The sequence below is a fragment of the Eretmochelys imbricata genome, chromosome 1 (assembly GCF_965152235.1).
Source record: "Eretmochelys imbricata isolate rEreImb1 chromosome 1, rEreImb1.hap1, whole genome shotgun sequence".
NCBI classification, from domain to species: domain Eukaryota; kingdom Metazoa; phylum Chordata; order Testudines; family Cheloniidae; genus Eretmochelys; species Eretmochelys imbricata.
In genome coordinates, this window is record NC_135572.1 from 2,517,794 (window position 1) to 2,534,728 (window position 16,935).

General features: G+C 46.9%; 1 protein-coding gene and 1 pseudogene across 1 annotated transcript; both read right to left on the reverse strand.

Annotated features, from left to right (window-relative positions):
* Positions 1-485: 485 nt before the first annotated feature.
* Positions 486-1,483, reverse strand: LOC144277828 (olfactory receptor 52R1-like; annotated as a pseudogene).
* Positions 1,484-14,944: 13,461 nt separating this feature from the next.
* LOC144277831 (olfactory receptor 52D1-like) lies at positions 14,945-15,889 on the reverse strand. Its single transcript, XM_077838857.1, has one exon. It carries the CDS (start codon positions 15,887-15,889, stop codon positions 14,945-14,947), a length of 945 nt encoding a protein of 314 aa, XP_077694983.1.
* Positions 15,890-16,935: the final 1,046 nt, after the last annotated feature.

Below are 16,935 nucleotides of genomic sequence, written 5' to 3' on the forward strand. Positions count from 1 at the left end.
CTTAGTATGAGACCTGAGTGAGTAGATTATTAATTTAATTGTATTACTTGTATATAGGAATGTGATACAGTATTCCTGTCAGCTATTTGCTAAGTTATCTGTTGAAAACATAAGATTTCAAGAGCCTAACTAGCCCCTGGAAGTGCACATGCATCAAGGTGGATGGGAGGTGGTAATGATGCAGTGAGTGACAGGCGGAGGGGAGGAGAGGAGTGAGCAACAGGGCGGGACCTTGGTGAAAGAAGTGGGAAGAGCCACAGGGGTCCTGTTACTTAAAATTAGAAAGGAGGAAACTCCATGAGTTAATGAGTTCTATGTAGACAGATGCCCCAGTTTGTCCCACTGAAACAGCACAGTAAGGCCAGGAAAGGATTAATGTCACTTTGACTGTGCAGTCAGTGATTCCGGGAAGAGGGCCCAGCACCATGTGAGCAGCCAGCTCTGCTCGGAGCTTAGTGAGAGAGCCAGAGCACCAGGAGAAAACTTTAGGCCCCTTTATGAGTAATGAGCCGGAGCAGCCTGTCCCGGATCTGTTTAGTCCTCACCCCGTAGATGATGGGGTTTAGCATGGGGGGCACAAGGAGGTACATGCTGGCAATGAGAATGTGTAAAAGCAGGGGCACATTTGGCCAAACCGGTGCAAGAGGGCGGAGAAGAGAGTTGGGATGTAAAAGGCTAAGATGACATAGAGGTGTGAGCCGCAAGTCCCAAAAGTCTTGAGCGGGGCGTCCTTTGTGGGGAGGCTGAAGATGGCCCTGAGGATCTGGATATAGGACATGATGTTAAAAAACACATCCAGACCAAAAAAAAAGAATCCCACAGAGAGGCTGTAGTAACTGCTGATGCGGATGTCTGCGCAGGCCAATTTCACCACGGCTATGTGCTCACAGTACGAGTGGGGGATGATGTTGGTTTTGCAATATGGCCACCGCCTTGCCAGTAAGGGATAGGGCAGTATGAGCATGCCACCACGCAGCACCACGGCCAGGCCAATCTTGGCCACCACGGGGTTTGTCAGGATGGTGGAATGTCTCAGGGGATGGCAGATGGCCACGTAGAGATCGAAAGCCATGGCTGCCAAGATCCCAGATTCCATCCATGAGAATCAGAAAATGAAGTACAGCTGGGTGAGGCAGGCATTGAAATCCATTTCCCTCGAATTGAACCGGAAGATGCTCAGCGTTTTGGGCAGGATGGACGTAGACAGGACCAGGTCGGTGACAGCCAGCATGCAGAGGAAATAGTACATGGGCCCATGCAGGCTCGGCTCCCTCTTCACAATGAATAGAATGGTGAAGTTCCCCAAGACGGCTATGGCGTACATGGCACAGAAGGGGATGGAGATCCAGACGTGGGCCGCCTCCAGGCCAGGAATGCCCAGCAGGAGGAAGGTGGAATGGCTGGTGAAGTCAGTTGTGTTGGAATCTGGCATGGAGTAGGGGAGAAGGTGTCCAACTCTTAGGCAGACCATTATCTTCTGCATATACCGTATGTTCCCCCAACTTCCTGTATGTGTCCAGGCCTAGGGTGATGGTCTCATTACAAATGCCTGGATGGAGAGACAGTGTTAATATGAGACACTACATGCACTACTGGGGGATATTCTGATGGATGAAGCAAACTGACTGATCTTCACACACTGAAAAATGACATTTTCCTTATTCAGAGATAAGAATTACGAAGAACTATTCCCACTAATGTCAATTGCATATTTTATGGTGCGCTGTGCTTCAATAATTCCCACACATCATGGTGTGGGAAAACTTAATAGACACCAGCCGGAAACATGAGTGTGGATACTTGTTATCAATCCTTGTTCCTTAGGCCTTTTCTACACTGCCAAGTTTTTTCACCAAAAGGCAGCAACAGTGGAGGAGGACACCCTGCAAAGCCACTTTTGATGGAGGAGCTCAGCTGTTTCAGTGACTCAGTAAAACTACCTTGAGAAGATTTGTAAGGCTTTTTACACAAAAGTTTTGTCAGTGACATGCCAGTGTAGACACTTCCAATTGGTTTTATCAAAGCAATAGGCCTTGGAAGGTGTCCCACAATGCCCATCCTGACCACTCTTGTCAGAAGTTTGAACTCCTCCTTTAAAGGCCCAGGAATTTAGAAATTCCCCTTTGTGTTTGCTAGGCATGGAGAATTTACATCACATTTTCCCAGGTGGCCATGGCTGCTCCACCCAGGAAACGCTCTCCCACTTGGACCACTGCAGAGCTGCTGGATGTCCTAAGTATTTTGGGAGAGGAGGTTGTGCAGTGCCAGCTGCACTCCAGCTGCAGGAAGTTTGATACCTATGGGCAGATTTCACGCAGCTTGTGGGAAAAGAACTGTGATGTGGACACACCGCAGTGCAGAGCAAAGGGGAAGGAGCTGAGGCACATGGGCCAGAAGGCAGGGGAGGCAAATGGTCCCTCTGATGCTGCTCCCCAGACCTGCCATTTTTATAAGAACTTGAATGCTATCCTCGGTGGTGACCCCACAACAATGGCCAAGACCCATGTGGATACTGCCGCGGGCTGCAGCTGACAGAAACTGAAGCTCACCCAGGGGAGGAAGTCATTGATAAAGAGGTGGAGGCAGAAGAAGAAGTGGAGGCCATGCCAAAGTCGCCTGGTGCTCTGTCCAGTCAGGAGCTGTTCTCCACTCTGGAGGTGTCCAACCAGTCTCAGCAGTCATGATAAGTCAAGCCAGAAGCAGGAGAGGAGAGCTCTCGTAAATGGTTTTGCTTAGTGAAGTGCAGAGATGGGTTGAGGGAAGAGAAATGCACAAAGCTGGCTGTGTTTCTGTGTTCTAGGCATTTCTCCATGCAGCTAAGCACTACCATGGAACATGGTATTGATGCACACCAACAATTCTGGGAATTCTCCACAGAGATCTCTAGAAAACTTTTCTGCAGGAACTCTGCAATTTTCTGTGAGAGATTCCTTGGTAGACCTGCTTTGTTCCTTCCCCCATTGAAGGACACTTTCCCGCCCCATTCTGCAATTGCTTGGGCAAGTACCAAAGAGGTACACAGGCGAGTGGTATAAAGACTGGGGCAGAAGCTGCAAGCATGTAATAGATGCCTCCTTGCTTACCCTCACTCGAGACATATCTGCCACAATGACCACTGCCTGTGGAAAAGGGTGGGAAACTTTAGAATATTGTCCCCCATGAGTTTCCCGTGACCCATTTCATATTCCTTTTCTCCTTCGCACAATGTCCCCCAACCCAGGGTACACTCACCATGGTTGCAGTTTTCAGAGTAGCAGCCGTGTTAGTCTGTAAGGTTGCAGTGTTCACTGGCATGTGTGCTTGTGAAGGGTCAACCAAAAAGTGATTGGTGTATAACCAGCAGTGTATTTTAATGTAGCATTTCAATACAGTACGTAAAAAAAAAAGGAGGACTTGTGGCACCTTAGAGACTAACCAATTTATTTGAGCATAAACTTTCATGAGCTACAGCTCACTTCATCGGATGCATTCAGTGGAAAATACAGTGAGGAGATTTATATACATACAGAACATGAATAATGCTTCTATTTATTGTTACTTGTGCTTCGCCAGATATGTCCTTGAAAGGAGGCACCCCTCTCCACTCCTGCCGAGCATCTCTGTCGGATAAGAAAGTGCTCAAGCTGGAGCAAGGCAGATATGTTCTGGGAGGTGCTGCAGTACTCTGATGCAGACAGGACAGAATGCAGGCAGTGGAGGGAAAGCGACAAGCAGGAAACAATAGAATACACTATACACATAGAATACACATTGCATACACTAGGGATGCAATGGAGAGGTGGATAAAAGTTTCGGAGCAGCAAACCGACATGCCGCAGTCCCTCGTAACCCTCCAGAATGAGCAGGTCCCTGTCTGCCTTCCCCTTCAGCACATTCAGAGCTCTTTCCCATGCCCTCCCCAGACTGTACCCGCACATCCATTTCCCATTTCTGGGATTTCATGCTTTCCCCTACACTCCACCCCCACAGACAGCTTTTCAAATGACAGCTGGACTTATGCTCAGCTCCAAAATTCAGCCCTCTCCTGGTACCTCCATTTCCCAAGAAAGTGTGTGTGTCTGTGTGTGTGTGCATGGTGTTGTGTTTTTTTGACAATAAAATCATTTGTTTAATAAGCACTCTTTTTTTTCCATCCAAGTTATGATAGCAGATGGCAGCAGCAAAAAAAACCATGTAGTTATATCATTTCCCTACATTGAATCCTGGCTCTGAAGTATCACAACTGCTTCCTACCCAAACAAAACTGGTCTTCAGTCTGCATTACAATCCGAAGGACAGCACCAAACGTTACTGGTTCTTATCTTCAAAGTGTTGCCTCAGAGCCTCCCTGATTTGAATTGCCCCCATTGTGCCACGATAACAGCCTTGGTATCTGGCTGCTGATTTTCAGCAGCCAACTCTTCGGCCTCTCCATTCTGGACATTTACCATTTATTCCTACCCTTTGTTCCCTGTCTTTTAACCAGTTCTCAATCCATGAAAGGATCTTCCCCCTTAACAGCCAACTCTTCAGCTTCAGCAAGCCAACCCTGGGAACACTTGTCATCCTCCCCTTCACAGTTATTATGCAATGTGCAACACATGGCTTCGACCATGGGGATATTTTCCTCATTGAGGTCTAACCTACAATAAAGGCATCACCATGTGCCTTTATTCTGCCAAATGCACATTCCACAGTCGTCCTGCACCTACTCACTCTACTGCTGAAACTCTCCTGACTGCTATCCAGGTTTCCTACATATGGCTTCATGAGTCATGACATTAAGAGATATGCTGGGTCTCTCAGGATCAATATGGGCATTTTAACATCCCCTATGGGGATCGTCTGGTCTGGAAAGAAAATCCCCACTTGCACATTTTAGTAAAGGATGGTGTTCCTAAAGCTTTGTGCATCATGCACTTTTCCAGATGGCCCTGCATTGTTGTCAGTGAAACACCTATGATGATCCATGAGCTCCTGCAACACCACAGAGAAGAATAAATCGGAAGATGCCCCAGTGCCAAAACTGGAATATGTGTGACCTCTAACGCACCTTCGCAATTGGGGAAACCCATTTCTGCAAAGCCATCCAGAACTTCATGAACATTCCACTAAACTTTCAGCAGAAAATCTCAGCCAGTCTAGACATAGCCTTAATGCAAAGAAAACCAGGCAAGAGAGTCCATGCTCTGGGGAGTTTCCCATTCACCTGTTTACTCAAAATGTGAGTGGAAGGTTCTAACAAAGTCAAATGCAAAGTTATCCTCTTGGAACAAGGAACGCAGGCCCGACCCACAGACTAGGAGACTATGTTATTGAAAGATGTGACCCTGAAAAGGATGTAGGGGTCATTGTGGACAACCACCTCATCATGTGTTCCTAGTGTGATACCGTGGCCAAAAGGGACGATGTGATCCTTACATGCATAAACAGGGGAGGAGTGAGTTGCAGCAGGGGAAGGATTTTACTTCTGCACATGGCATTGGTGAAACCGACTGTGTCCAGTCCTGGGATCCACACTTCAAAAAGGATGTTAAGAAATTGGAGAGGGTTCAGAAAAGAGCCACAAAAAAGATTGAAGTCTGGAGAAAATGTCAGACAGTGAGAGACACAAAGGGCTTCATCTATTCATCTTATCAAAAAGACAAGTGGAGATTTTCATGGGGAGAAAACCATTGGTAATAACAGGCTCTGAAATTTAGAAGAAAAGGCAGATCAAGGTCTAATGGCTGGAAGCTGAAGCCAGACAAATTCCAGCTGGAAATATTTGAAAATGTTGGAAAATATTGGAAAAAGGCCAAATATTTAGCATTAATGGTGGTTAACCATTGGAACATGCTGCAAAAGGAAATGGTGGATTCTCCAACTCCACGTCTGCATTCCAGGTTTGAGGCTTTTCTGGAATGCAGACGTGGAGTTGGAGAATCCACCATTCCAGGTTTGAGGCTTTTCTGATCTGCTTGAAGACTTGTCTACACTTAAACCGCTACAGTGGGGCTGCTGAAGCACTTCAGTGTAGACACTACTTACACTGACAGAAGGGGTTCTCTCGTCCGTGCAGGTAATTCATCTCCCTGAGAGGTGGTAGCTAGATGAATGGAAGAATTCTTCCATCAACCTCATGCTGTCTACACTGGGGTTAGGCTGATATAACTGCATCTGTTATGGGTGTGGATTTTTTTGCTATTGCAAAAAAAGAAAATACAATATTAGGTTGCATTAGTGGAGACATAGCATGCAAGTCATGGTGGGTGATAGTACAACTCAACTTGGCACTGGTTAGATCTCAACTGGAGGCCTCAGCTGGACACTGTGTCCAATTTTGGTCACCAATGAACAAGAATGATGTAGAGAAACTGGAAAAGGTCCAGAGGCAAGTGACAAAGATGATCCAAGGGACGGAATGTAAGGCATACAAGCAAAGGCTGAAAGAACTTGGTATGTTTATTTTGGAATACAGGAGGTTAAGGGTGGATATGATAGCAGTCTTCAAATAGGTCCATCAATGGCTATTACCGATGATGGGCAGGGATGGTGTCCCTAGCCTCTGTTTTCCAGAAGCTGGGAATGGGTGACAGAGTATGGATCACTTGATGATTCCCTGTTCTGTTCATTCCCTCTGGGGCACCTGGCAGTGACCACTGTCAGAAGACAGAATACTGGGCTAGATGGAGCTTTGCTCTCACCCCGTATGTCCATTCTTATGTTCTTATCTTCTTATGTAATACTTGAAAGGCTGCCATAAAAAAGAAGGAAAAAAGTTGTTCTCTCTTCCTGCAGAGGGCAATAAGTTCAAACTACAGCACAGCAGATTTAGATTAAATATCAGGAGGAACTTCCTAACTCTGAGAACAGTAGGACACCAGGATACATGCCTTGGGAGGTTGTAGAAGCTCCTTCTCTGTAGGTTTTTCAAAGGAGGCAGGATAGCCATCTGTCCTGAATGGTTTACATGCAACAAATCCTGAATTTTAGCAGTGGGTTAGACTACACTACCCTTGCGATCCCCTCTCACCATGTGCCTCTATGATTCTGTGACATGAAATTCTAATGTAGACATGGTCTTTGTCAAACACAGATTGTGGATCTCAGAAAGGATGACCTCCTGAATAACACCTGAATGGTTCCTTCCATCTTTAAACCCTATGAATCTATCCACGAAGAACTTATGTCAGGAATGTATATTTACTGTGTCTCATAACACAAGTATAAGGGAACATTGAATTACAATGACCGTTTCAGTGTCGCTGAATGGGTTTCACAAATGGATTGGGCATTGTAGGTGGTGCTGGTGGCACCGCCTTGAGTGTAGGGTGTCTGACACGTGGAATCAGAGATCCTCATTTTCAGTTGCTTATAAGTTTGCCAAACATTAACTGTTTGGCCTGAAATGTATCATGGTGGGCATCTGCTTCTGGCTTAACCTTTTTTTAAAAAAAAAGTTCAGACAGAACAGATCAGGCAACTTCTGGAATAAAGCTAGGAGAGAAGATGTCTTCTCTACGTTGACATTTTTTTATAATTATTCTAGTTAGAAGCCTGAGGACCTCCCTGTTTTCCAGTATATATAAGTCAGGTAACAGCCACCCTGTTAACAGCCAAAGACCTGAAATGCAATAGGAGGAGGTGGAGTCTCTGTGCATTAACACACAGCTGCCTCCTGAGGTCTTTAGTCTGTTCTTACTCCAAGGAGATTTTTTCCTCAGTGGGGAATGGCCAACGTATGTGACACAGCATCAGAATTTGGCCTTTGTATTGTACATCTACTAATACCTTTAATCCTGAGGATCCACTGTGCCACTGAAATGCATCCGCCTTGGGGCTGGAGGCCATCAGCTTCAGGGGCACAACATACAGGGACATTTTGGCCATGATATGGGAGGAAACTCATCTCCTGTGGCAAGGCCCTGGAATGTTTAATATCTGTGCAGAGCAGAAAGGATAACAGACCTATTCTGTTTTCCATCACACCCAAGTTGCACGGGGTTTCTCAAACACCAATTGCTGGGTACCTGTGAATTCTGAGAGAGAAATGTCTTCCCTGGGAATCCCCCTCAGGTCGCCGTGACCCACACCCCACTCACCCCAGCAGCAGCAGCAGCATCCCGCACCGACAAATGACACAGAGCTGTGCACCGTTTATAATGGAGCTCTGTGCAATCCCAGTTGGGTTCACTCAGCCTTTAATGGAGAAAAGAGCATCTGAGTGCAAAGAGGGTGGAGACAAGCCTGTCTGCACTTCTGCGCTATTTATACAGTTTTTGGAGTAAACAGTAATTAAGGGACCTTCCCAAAGGGAGATGAGAACTCTTGCGTTCTGTGCTGAGTCAGAGCATAATTGGCTACTCTGTGTAGTTGTGTATATTTAAAAATTATAGTTGATTAGTAAGAAAATTAGAGATAATGACTTGATCTCCGTAGGGTCTGATACCCTATAAATGCCCAGGATGGATGGATAGAGAGTAGACAGAGATGTGAAGACAGATGACTGAGAGTTGATACAAACACTTTCTGCAGGCACATGGGGCTGTCGCTAAGGGATCAGAGATCAGTAATTCTCATTAGTAACTGTCATAATGCCATGTAGCATCTTTCATTGGAGAATCTTCAAAACACCTTGCAAGGGAAAGTCATGATGAACATATCCCCATTTTACATATAGCTAAACTGAGGTACAGGGAGATGTGACTTGGCCAAGGACACACATAGAATGGCAGACAGAACACAGGAGTCCTTGTGCTTCCCTGCTGTCTCCATGGTCTCTCCATCAGAACTGAGCCCATGACAAGACTGCCTTCAGGAGCAAACAGTTACGAGTCCAAGCCCTCCATTAGGGCAGGGCAGCAAAGAGTCTATGCCTTGGGCCTGTGTTGAGGGCCAAGCAGCAGACAGTCAGTTATGAGCCCCAGTTCCTCAGTCAGGGAGGGGCAGCAATAAGTCAAGCTCAGGACTGTATTCAGGGCCGAGCAGTAAGATGGTTGGACATCCCAGCTTCTGGGGATGGCCAACAATCACAGTCTCCTTGGTCTACAGAGCTGGGGAGGATGAGGAATCTTGGTGGGCCAGCCTAGACTCCACGCTGGACCCGCAGCCTGCCGGGGATATCGGTTGGCGGTTATTCATGAAGCTGTGAGCATGGGTGTGTACTTGGAATGGTTCACTCCAATCCCCAATGCTTGCCCTTTTTCTGTGTGAAGGAGACCTGTGGAGGTTCTGGCTGCACTTTTCCCCACACCTCTTCTTATATGCACACCCTGTCCAGGGCCCCATTGAGTGACAAGACCTCCTCATCAGCCTCCTCCTGGCGCTGGCCAAATGACAATCCACAGCCTCAGGAGGATGCTGGACAGTGAGGTGCTCTGCAAATGTGGGGACTATTTCTGCTCCTCCCTTGTCTCAAGCATCCAGACATAGTTGCGCTTGGCGATGACCACTGGTTTTCTAGGCAGCTTTGAGGAGGAGTGGGTGCTAAAAAGGGTTCTAGCCTCAGTGTCCCCCTTATCTTAAGAGTAGGTTTCCGGTATAGCGTGGTGTTTATGTGACCATTATTTATTAGCACTGTAGTGTCCAGGAAGTGGATCTCTTGTGTGGACTGGACCAGGCTGAGGTTGATGGTGGGATGGAAATTGTTGAAATCATGGTGGAATTCCTCAAGGGCTTCTTTTCCATGGGTCCACATGATGAAGACGTCATCAATATAGCACAAGTAGGGTTGGGGGCGATAGGGGACGAGAGCTGAGGAAGCGTTGTTCTAAGTCAGCCATAAAAATGTTGGCATACTGTGGGGCCATGCGGGTACCCATAGCAGTGCCGCTGATCTGAAGGTATACATTGTCCCCAAATGTGAAATAGTTATGGGTAAGGACAAAGTCACAAAGTTCACCTGCCAGGTTAGCCGTGACATTATCGGGGATAGTGTTCCTGACGGCTTGTAGTCCATCTCTGTGTGGAATGTTGGTGTAGAGGGCTTCTGCATCCATAGTGGCCAGGATGATGTTTTCAGGAAGATCACCGATGGATTGTAGTTTCCTCAGGAAGTCAGTGGTGTCTCGAAGGTCGCTGGGAGTGCTGGTAGCGTAGGGCCTGAGGAGGGAGTCTACATAGTCAGACAATCCTGCTGTCAGGGTGCCAATGCCTGAGATGATGGGGCGCCCAGGATTTCCAGGTTTATGGATCTTGGGTAGTAGATAGAATATCCCAGCTCGGGGTTCCAGGGGTGTGTCTGTGCGGATTTGATCTTGTGCTTTTTCAGGGAGCTTCTTGAGCAGTTGCTGTAGTTTCTTTTGGTAACTCTCAGTGGGATCAGAGGGTAATGGCTTGTAGAAAGTGGTGTTGGAGAGCTGCCGAGCAGCCTCTTGTTCATATTCTGACCTATTCATGATGACAACAGCACCTCCTTTGTCAGCCTTTTTGATTATGATGTCAGAGTTGTTTCTGAGGCTGTGCATGGCATTGTGTTCCGCACGGCTAAAGTTATGGGGCAAGTGATGCTGCTTTTCCACAATTTCAGCCAGTGCACGTCGGTGGAAGCCTACTATGTAGAAGTCCAGTCTGCTGTTTCGACCTTCAGGAGGTGTCCACCTAGAATCCTTCTTTTTGTAGTGTTGGTAGGGAGGTCTCTGTGGATTAGTATGTTGTTCAGAGGTATGTTGGAAATATTCCTTGAGTTGGAGACATTGGAAATAGGATTCTAGGTCACCACAGAACTGTATCATGTTCGTGGGGGTGGAGGGGCAGAAGGAGAGGCCCTGAGATAGGACAGCTGCTTCTGCTGGGCTGAGAGTATAGTTGGATAGGTTAACAATATTGCTGGGTGGGTTGAGGGAACCATTGCTGTGGCCCCTTGTGGCATGTAGTAGTTTAGAAAGTTTAGTGTCCTTTTTCTTTTGTAGAGAAGTAAAGTGTGTGTTGTAAAAGGTAGACTCCCTCCTCAGGCCCTACGCTACCAGCACTCCCAGCTACCTTCGAGACACTACTGACTTCCTGAGGAAACTACAATCCATCGGTGATCTTCCTGATAACACCATCCTGGCCCTGACAATTAACTTAGGCTTGAATAGAGACTGGGAGTGGCTAAGTCATTATGCAAGGTAACCTATTTCCGCTTGTTTTTTCCTACCCCACTCCCCCCCAGACGTTCTTGTTAAACCCTAGATTTGTGCTGGAAATGGCCCAACTTGATTATCATACACATTGTAAGGAGAGTGATCACTTTAGATAAGCTATTACCAGCAGGAGAGTGGGGTGGGAGGAGGTATTTTTTCATGCTTTCTGTGTATAAAAAGCTCTTCTACACTTTCCACAGTATGCATCGGATGAAGTGAGGTGTAGCTCATGAAAGCTTATGCTCAAATAAATTGGTTAGTCTCTAAGGTGCCACAAGTACTCCTTCTCTTTTTGTGATTGTTAGTTTGCCTGTCCCGCCCTCACCTCAGCAGTTCCTACTTCTGCTCTTCCTCCCCACCCTGGCCTGCTTTTCCCCTAAACTTAACTTGCCACCCCCTTGATTAAGTCTTGCTCCATGCACCCATGTCACCTCCCGAAGGGCTTGTGCCCCTTCTCCCTTTTAAATTTCAACCCTTGTTCACTGCACCCCATTCCAATGATATTGTGGCTGGAGAGCCAATATACCAACCTTGCACAGGTGATCAACCCCCCTTCCCTGCCTCAGTCATCTTCTTCGTGCACTCCCACCCACCCGCCGCATTCGGTTTGAATTGCATGATGGAAACCGTGGCTCTGGCATGACGAGAAACTGTGGTTACGGCTGGGAAGTCAGGACTCCGGGGTCCTATCTGTCCTCCTGAGTCCTATCTGTTTTCCTTCCACACAATCTCTGTGTGACCTTGACAAATTTAGGCCTCCTGGTGCCTCAATTTGCCTATCTGTGTAATGGGGACATGTTCATAGTGACTTTTCTTTCCTAGGCGTTTTGAAGATCCTTCAATAAAACATGCTGCAGACTGTGAGGATAGTTTCATATTTAGCCAAAGGTGGAAGTCCTTTGTTTCGGTTTGACTCTCTCCCAGTTCCTGATGGAGAAGTACATGGTTTAAGATGGATTCCATTATCAGCTGACTTTGCCATCTCTCTTTGCAGGGCCCCCATTGCCCCTCCTGCTTGCAGGTGTCCCGCAAACATACAGGACAAAACTCATTCACAGCCAATTGCTCGACTTAAATGGAGCCATCATTTCCCTGAAATACCATTCATGGCCCTCACTTAGTGTGACTACATCAGTAATACAAGTTAATACTTCATATTCCTACCTTCAGTCATAAAAAATGATACATGCATACAAATAGGATGAACACATTCAATCGATTGTACCTTTTCCAATAACACATGACAAGAGGCATTTCACAGAAAGCATATGCCATTAAGGTCAGATTCATATTCATAAGTATATTTCCATAAATCATATGGAGTGCAACGTCACGCAGCCAATTCCTCTCTGCCTCAGCACAGAGCCCAGGAGTTCTCATTTCCCTTCGGAAGGTCCCTTACTACTGGTGACCTAAATATAAAGGGAAGGGTTACAACCTTCCTGTATACAGTACTATAAACTCCCTCCTGGCCAGAGGCCCAAAATCCTTTTACCTGTAAAGGGTTAAGAAGCTCAGGTAACCTGTCTGGCACCTGACCCAAAGGACCAATAAGGGGACAAGATACTTCCAAATCTGGGGGCGGAGCCAGGAGCGGCGGGCGGGGAAGGTTTTGGTCTGTCTGTTCCAAGTGCTTGCTGGACACAGATCAAGGAAGCAAGCAATCCGACTCCGTTAGAATCGCTAAGTACTAGCAAGGGAACACGTTAGCTTATTTTTGTTTTGGCTTTTGATTTTCTCTGTGCTGAGAGGAAGGTGTGTTCCTGGATTTCGTTTTGCAACTTTAGAGTTTGGCCTAGAGGGAAATCCTCTGCGGTTTGAATCTGATTGTCCTGTACAATATTCTTCCATCCTGATTTTACAGAGGTGTTTCTTTTACTTTTTCTTTCTTTCCAATTCCTCTCTGCCTCAGCACAGAGCCCAGCAGTTCTCAACGCAGTCAAATCCTTGCCTCGAGGGCATCCGAGACAGACCAGAGGGCTGAGAAGAACAGACAAAGAGAAAAGAAGCCGTATATAAAATTGGCAACCCCCTTCTCTGCGTGCCAAGCAGCACTGCGTGGGGCCCGCACAGGAACTGCTAGCGTATCTCTGTGAAACAGAGGCTCATTTAGGGGACTGTAAAGCTCTTCATGTATAGCTTTGTCTAACACAGGAGTTATGTGCTTGATATAACCCATCACCGCTTGTGTAATTCCTTCTCAATGAAATCCTGTGTATCGCGGATAATTCTTGTGGACGTTTTCACTGGTCGGACAGTCATCCTCTCCACTGGGAGCCACACAAGACCCATTTCAGGGGTAGTAGCACCCCCTAGTGTTAATATTTGATAGCAGAGGACGGTTTACTCTCATGTCTATGTGTATAGGTTTTTCCACTGAATTAACGCTGTTTCTGGACTGGCTTCTCGGTAAGAGGTTGCTATCTTGGATCACTGGTGTTGACCAACTAATTTACATATTGTGCTGAATCAGTTCTGACCTATTATTTGTGGCTCGGGGTTTGCAAATGCAGACAGTGAGGGGTCATCGTACCGAGGCTGAAGGGGATGCCCAGAACCCTCCGGTTATGGTGGAGGGGTGTTTACTGAGATAGGCATGTGAGGATCTGGGCTCTGTTCTCCGGCTGCCAAACGCTGTTCCTGTCTTGTTCAGGGAAGGGTGTTTGAATGACATATTATTAAAATATCAGACTTGTGCACTCCCAGTCCTAAAAAAGGAACAAATGAGAAATGCTGCTGTTTGGATTACGTATCAGGCTGTGAATAAGTTTGCAGAGGAGCATGAGATCTGGAAAGATGAGAAGGAAAATTTGCAACAGGAGATGCAGAAGCTGAGATTGCAAAATGAGGGGATGCAAAGAGATTTACAAACTTCTCTGATGCAAAATATAGCCAATGCCCAGCTATGGTTGCGTTAACTCAGACTTGTGAGGAATTGGAATGTGATATGAATGCACAAATGCAGGAAAAACAAAAGTATCAATTGGAGACAAAACGATATAAAGTGGCTGTCTCTGTTTTAACTGAACAGGCTACAAAGCCCCCTGAACAAGAAAATCATAAGAAATGCTGTGAAGTGATTAATAAGCTGCTCTCAAGTTGAGATAAAAGGAGTTCCCCCCACCCGACTCCCCAGGAGCTAGGGAGAGAGAGGTGTGTCCTCCATGTCATTACACATTCCAAGGTCCTCCCCCATCAGTCCCATGCTAATATCCATTCCCAGACCACCCACTCCGTCAGGCCCACGCTCATATCCATTCTAAACCCTCCACCCTGCTCTCCCATCACCTCCACCGAAGGATGCTAGGGTTCCACACCACTAACCACCCCTTCATCCTGATTTTCAGCTGGAACATCGAGTCGAAAAGGGGACCTGGCAGTGTCCAGTTACAACAGAGTGTGTGTGTGGGGGGGCACAACCATGTCATTAACTCACATCAGCCCCTGCTCAACTGGGGCTGCATCCTACAGGCAGGAAAAATCCTCATGAGGCTTCTGAAACTCCGGTTCCAGCCCCGCACATAGAGGATACAGCTGGGGTAGAGAGGGGGATGGAGACAATCCAGCGAGTAATAGGGATAGTGGAGGAGAGGAGTGAGTGACAGGGACAGGACAAACGGGGGAGGAGGTGGGGCAAAGTGTGGGGCCTCAGGTGTCCAGTTACCAGCAATAAGAAATGTGGGAACCCTGTGAGATGTACATCGATGGATTCCCCAGACTGTCAGGTTGATATAGCACTATAAGGTAAAGGAAGGATTTTATGTCTCCAGTCACTGATTCAGGGAAGAGAACACAGCATTATGTCAACCATCAGATCTCCACAGAGCTTGGTCTGAGAGCCAGAGCACCAAAAGTAAACTTTATTCAATATGAGTAATGTGCCAGAGCAGCCTGTCCCGGACCTGTTTGGTCCTCACCCCGTAGATGATGGGGTTTAGCATGGAGGGCAGTAGAATGTATATGTTGGCCATGAGAATGTGGAAATGCGGGGGCACATTGTGGCCAAACCTGTGTGTGAGGAAGGAGAAGAGACCTGGGATATAAAACGCTAAAATGACACCGAGGTGGGAGCCACAGGTCCCAAAAGTCTTGAGACGGGCATCCTTTGTGGGGAGGCTGAAGATGGCCCTGAGGATCTGGATATAGGACACAGTGATAAAAGACACATCTAGACCAATCACCAAGAATGCCACAGAGAGGCCGTAATAACTACTGATGCGTACGTCAGCGCAGGCCAGGTTCACCACGGCTATGTGCTCGCAGTAAGTGTGGGAGATGATGTTGGTTCTACAATATGGCCACTGCCTCGCCAGGAAAGGAAAGGGCAGGGCAAGAATGCTGCCACGCAGCACCACTGCCAGGCCGATCTTAGCCACGAAGTGGTTGGTCAGAGTGGTGGAATGTCTCAGCGGATCACAGATGGCCACATAACGATCCAAAGCCATGGCCATGACGATTCCAGACTCCATCGCTATACAGCAGTGAATGAAGTAGAGCTGGGTGAGGCACAAACTAAAATCTATCTCCCTGGAATTGAACCAGAAGATGCTCAGCATTTTGGGCATGATGGATGTAGACAGGATCAGGTCGGTGATGGCCAGCATGCAGAGGAAATAGAACATGGGCTCATGGAGCCTCGGCTCTGTCTTCACGATAAACAGGATGGTGAAGTTCCCCAAGAGGGTGATGGTGTACATGACACAGAAAGGGATGGAGATCCAGATGTGGGCTGCCTCCAGGCCAGGAATGCCCAGCAGGATGAAGGTGGAGGGGCTGGAGAGGTCGGTTGTGTTGGAATCTGACATGGAGTAGGAGAGAAGGTCTCCAACTTTGAGGCAGAACGGTGTCGCCTGCATCTACTGTAAATTGCCTCGAGTAGCTGTATGTGTGAAGAGTCTAGGGTGGTGGTCACATGAGAAATGCCTGGAAGGAGAGACAATGCCATTATGAGACAATACATGCACAACCGGAGACTGTTCTCACGGGTGAATCAAATCGATCACTTTTCACACACTGGAAAATGACATTTTCTTTATTCAAATAAATGAATTCTGAATAACTGGCTCAAATAACACCATTCCATACTTGACGGTGCTCCACGGGTCAATAATTCCTACACGCCATGATGTGGGACACCTTAATAGGCACGAGGAGGAAACATGTGTGCGGATACTGGTTATCCGTCATTGTTCCTTAATTCAGTGGAAGCCAAGCTAGTGAGTCCAAGCTGTCTGGACTTCCCCATTCACCTGCTTGCTCATTTGCAGTTGTGGCTGTTAGGATATAGATATTCAGGCCTGTTGGTAAAGGCCTGTACTCGAAGAATTTAGGTGTATTCTTATCACTTGGCTAGTTCTAGAGGTATAAAAGAAAGAATCAAAATCACTGTCTGCTGGTGTAAGGCCCTTCTCTTACTGTGACAGTCTGAGGCCCTGTTCTTAGGCTAAGGCCTTTGGCTCAGCAACAGAGGCAGCCATAACCTGGGAACAACTGGTCACCTCCTCACATTCCAAACTAGTCACATTGAAAGAAGATGCTATTGGGCTTTTAGGATACAATCCTGTCCTGATAGTGCCTGTCGCCTCCAGGGAAAGCGAAGTGCCTATAAAATGTCAAAGAAAATGTAAAAGGAAACTTAGTTTGATAGCATCCTGTCTGGCAAGAACTCACGTATCAATAGCTGGGATGTGAAATAGTGACTTCTGTATTGTTTTGTCATTATAGTTCCCACTTTGCTATTGTTTGTCTGTATAATCTCTGTCTGGTTCTGTGATTGTTTCTGTCTGCTGTAGAATTAATTTTGCTGGGTGAAAACTAAATAAGGTGGTCTGATATAATTGGTTACATAATC